The sequence below is a fragment of the Polistes canadensis genome, unplaced genomic scaffold (genome assembly GCF_001313835.1).
Source record: "Polistes canadensis isolate GaletaPanama2010 unplaced genomic scaffold, ASM131383v1 scaffold_67, whole genome shotgun sequence".
NCBI lineage: Eukaryota > Metazoa > Arthropoda > Insecta > Hymenoptera > Vespidae > Polistes > Polistes canadensis.
Genome location: NW_014569614.1, coordinates 656,077 through 658,095, shown reverse-complemented (window position 1 = coordinate 658,095; position 2,019 = coordinate 656,077). Strand labels below are relative to the sequence as shown.

The 2,019-nt window shown below is 33.1% G+C and overlaps 1 protein-coding gene across 1 annotated transcript in view; it reads left to right on the top strand.

Annotated features, from left to right (window-relative positions):
• LOC106786172 (polypyrimidine tract-binding protein 1) overlaps positions 1 to 1,314 on the top strand; it is a gene marked incomplete at its 5' end in the record, with an annotated part of 91,118 nt that extends 89,804 nt beyond the window's left edge. Inside the window, 1 exon segment of the mRNA XM_014747282.1 lies at positions 14 to 1,314. Coding sequence (XP_014602768.1) covers positions 14 to 82 — 69 coding nt within the window.
• Between the last annotated feature and the right edge of the window lie 705 nt (positions 1,315 to 2,019).

Genomic DNA, 2,019 nt, shown 5'->3' with positions numbered 1-2,019 from the left:
TTTTTTTTTCTAGAAAATGCATAATTATCAACTGAGCGAATCCAATCATCTTCGAGTATCATTCTCGAAGAGCAACATCTAACAAGAGACACTGGTTAGCTAGCAGCAGTGGTTTCAGCCCTACGCCCTTGTCCACTATTGGTGATCAAACGTGCTCTAGCGATTAAATAATAAACGGCCTGTCAAGCCACCTTTAACTCGTCCCTCAAAGTTGCGAGGCCCCACTGACTGTTATTATAATCTCTGTGTACATAAGACGCGCAACAAAAAACCCCATTTGGAATAAAAGAAAAAAAGAAGAAGAAGAAGAAGAAGATGCAGAAGAAGAAGAAGAAGAAAGAAGACGAAAGAAGAAGATAAATAATAAGTAGAAGAAGATGAAGATGAAGATGAAGATTTGAAAGATACTGCAAAAAACACGAATATATAAAAGAAATGATAAAGGATTTTGAAGAATTAGAAGCTACACAATGAAGATAAAATAAAGAAGAAGAAGAAGAAGGAAAAGAAGAAGAAGAAGAAGAAGAAGACGTTGTTCATTTTGCTACGATGAGATGATCATAGAGTGTGGTGGGAGGGAAAAAGGAAAATCTTCTCTCATGTTCGCCTTCTATTCTTTTTTTTTTCTTTTGGTTTTCCTAATAAGCAGCTGCTAATAATTAATGGTGATGACGAGGGAAGATGAGAAGCTTTTAATATTATATAACAATTGACAAAACAAAACAAAACAAAACAAAACAAACAAACAAACAAAATGAAAAAATGCGTAAACCCGAAATTATTAAACGTTAAGAAATTTTCGTTTATCAACATTTCGTGGCTATAATGATAATAATAATAGGTGTTCTCGTCTCGTTGGCTCTAAGGTTAATTGGTTTTCACTCTTTTTCTTTTACTTTTTTTTTTTTTTCTTTTTTTTCTTTTCTTTTTTTACTCTTAACAAAGTGTGAAACTAATTGATTAGAAACTAAGAGATAGATAATAAAAAGAAGAGAAAGATATGAGATAGAGACGATAGAGAGAGAGAGAGAGAGAGAGAGAGAGAGAAAGAGAAAGAGAGAGAGAGAGAGAGAGAAAGAGAAAAAGGGAGAGAGATAATACAGTAGAAAGATGTAAATTCTTTATGGGAAAAGGGCGTAGGTGAATGAATGCACACATGCTTAGGTAAATGATGAGGGGAGCCCAAGTATTAACGAAAAAAGAAAACAATGGGGGAAAAAGAAAAAAAAAACCTACAATTTATAAAAACGAATGATACGATAGGAAGAGAAACGAATACGTGGTTTGAGTAGAAGTTAAAGACAAAAAAAAAAACAGAAAAAAAAGAACATATGATTATTAGTTTTTAAAAGAGGTTGAGCATGATGATGATGGATTGTTAGAAGAAAAAAGAGAGGAGAACAGTTGTGGCTAAATGAAGAAGGGGGAACAGGGGGGGGAGGGTGGTCATTCATACCTTTCTCTCTCTCTCTCTCTTTCTTTCTCTTTCTCTCTTTCTCTCTTTCTCTCTCTTTCAAACATTTAAGTATTAAATTCCCCTCTCATTGTAAAGTGAGTGAGAGAGAGAGTAAAATATATGATAATACTTTTTCTTTTTTTTTTTTTTTGAAGTATACACCTACGTTTATCTTTTTTTATTAGTTTAACAAACAACATATTACAATAAGAGAGAGTGAGAGAGAGAGTGAGAGAGAGAGAGAGAGAGANGAGAGAGAGAGAGAGAGAGAGAGAGAGAGAGAGAGAGAGAGAGAGAGAGAGAGAGAAAGATAGATAGTAAAAATTTGAGTGACCAATAAGTAAAACTCTTCTTTTTCTTCTTCGTCCAACCTCTCCAATTAATTAATTAATGATGATTATGATTATGATGATGATGATAATGATGATGATGATGATGATGATAACGATTATAAGGGGGATGTTGTTTTTTAGAATGGTGCGAATTTTGTTTGGGCCAGTCGAAGGAACCAAGTTATGATTGAGAATGATTTAACAAAAAAAAAAAAACAAAAAGAAAAAAAA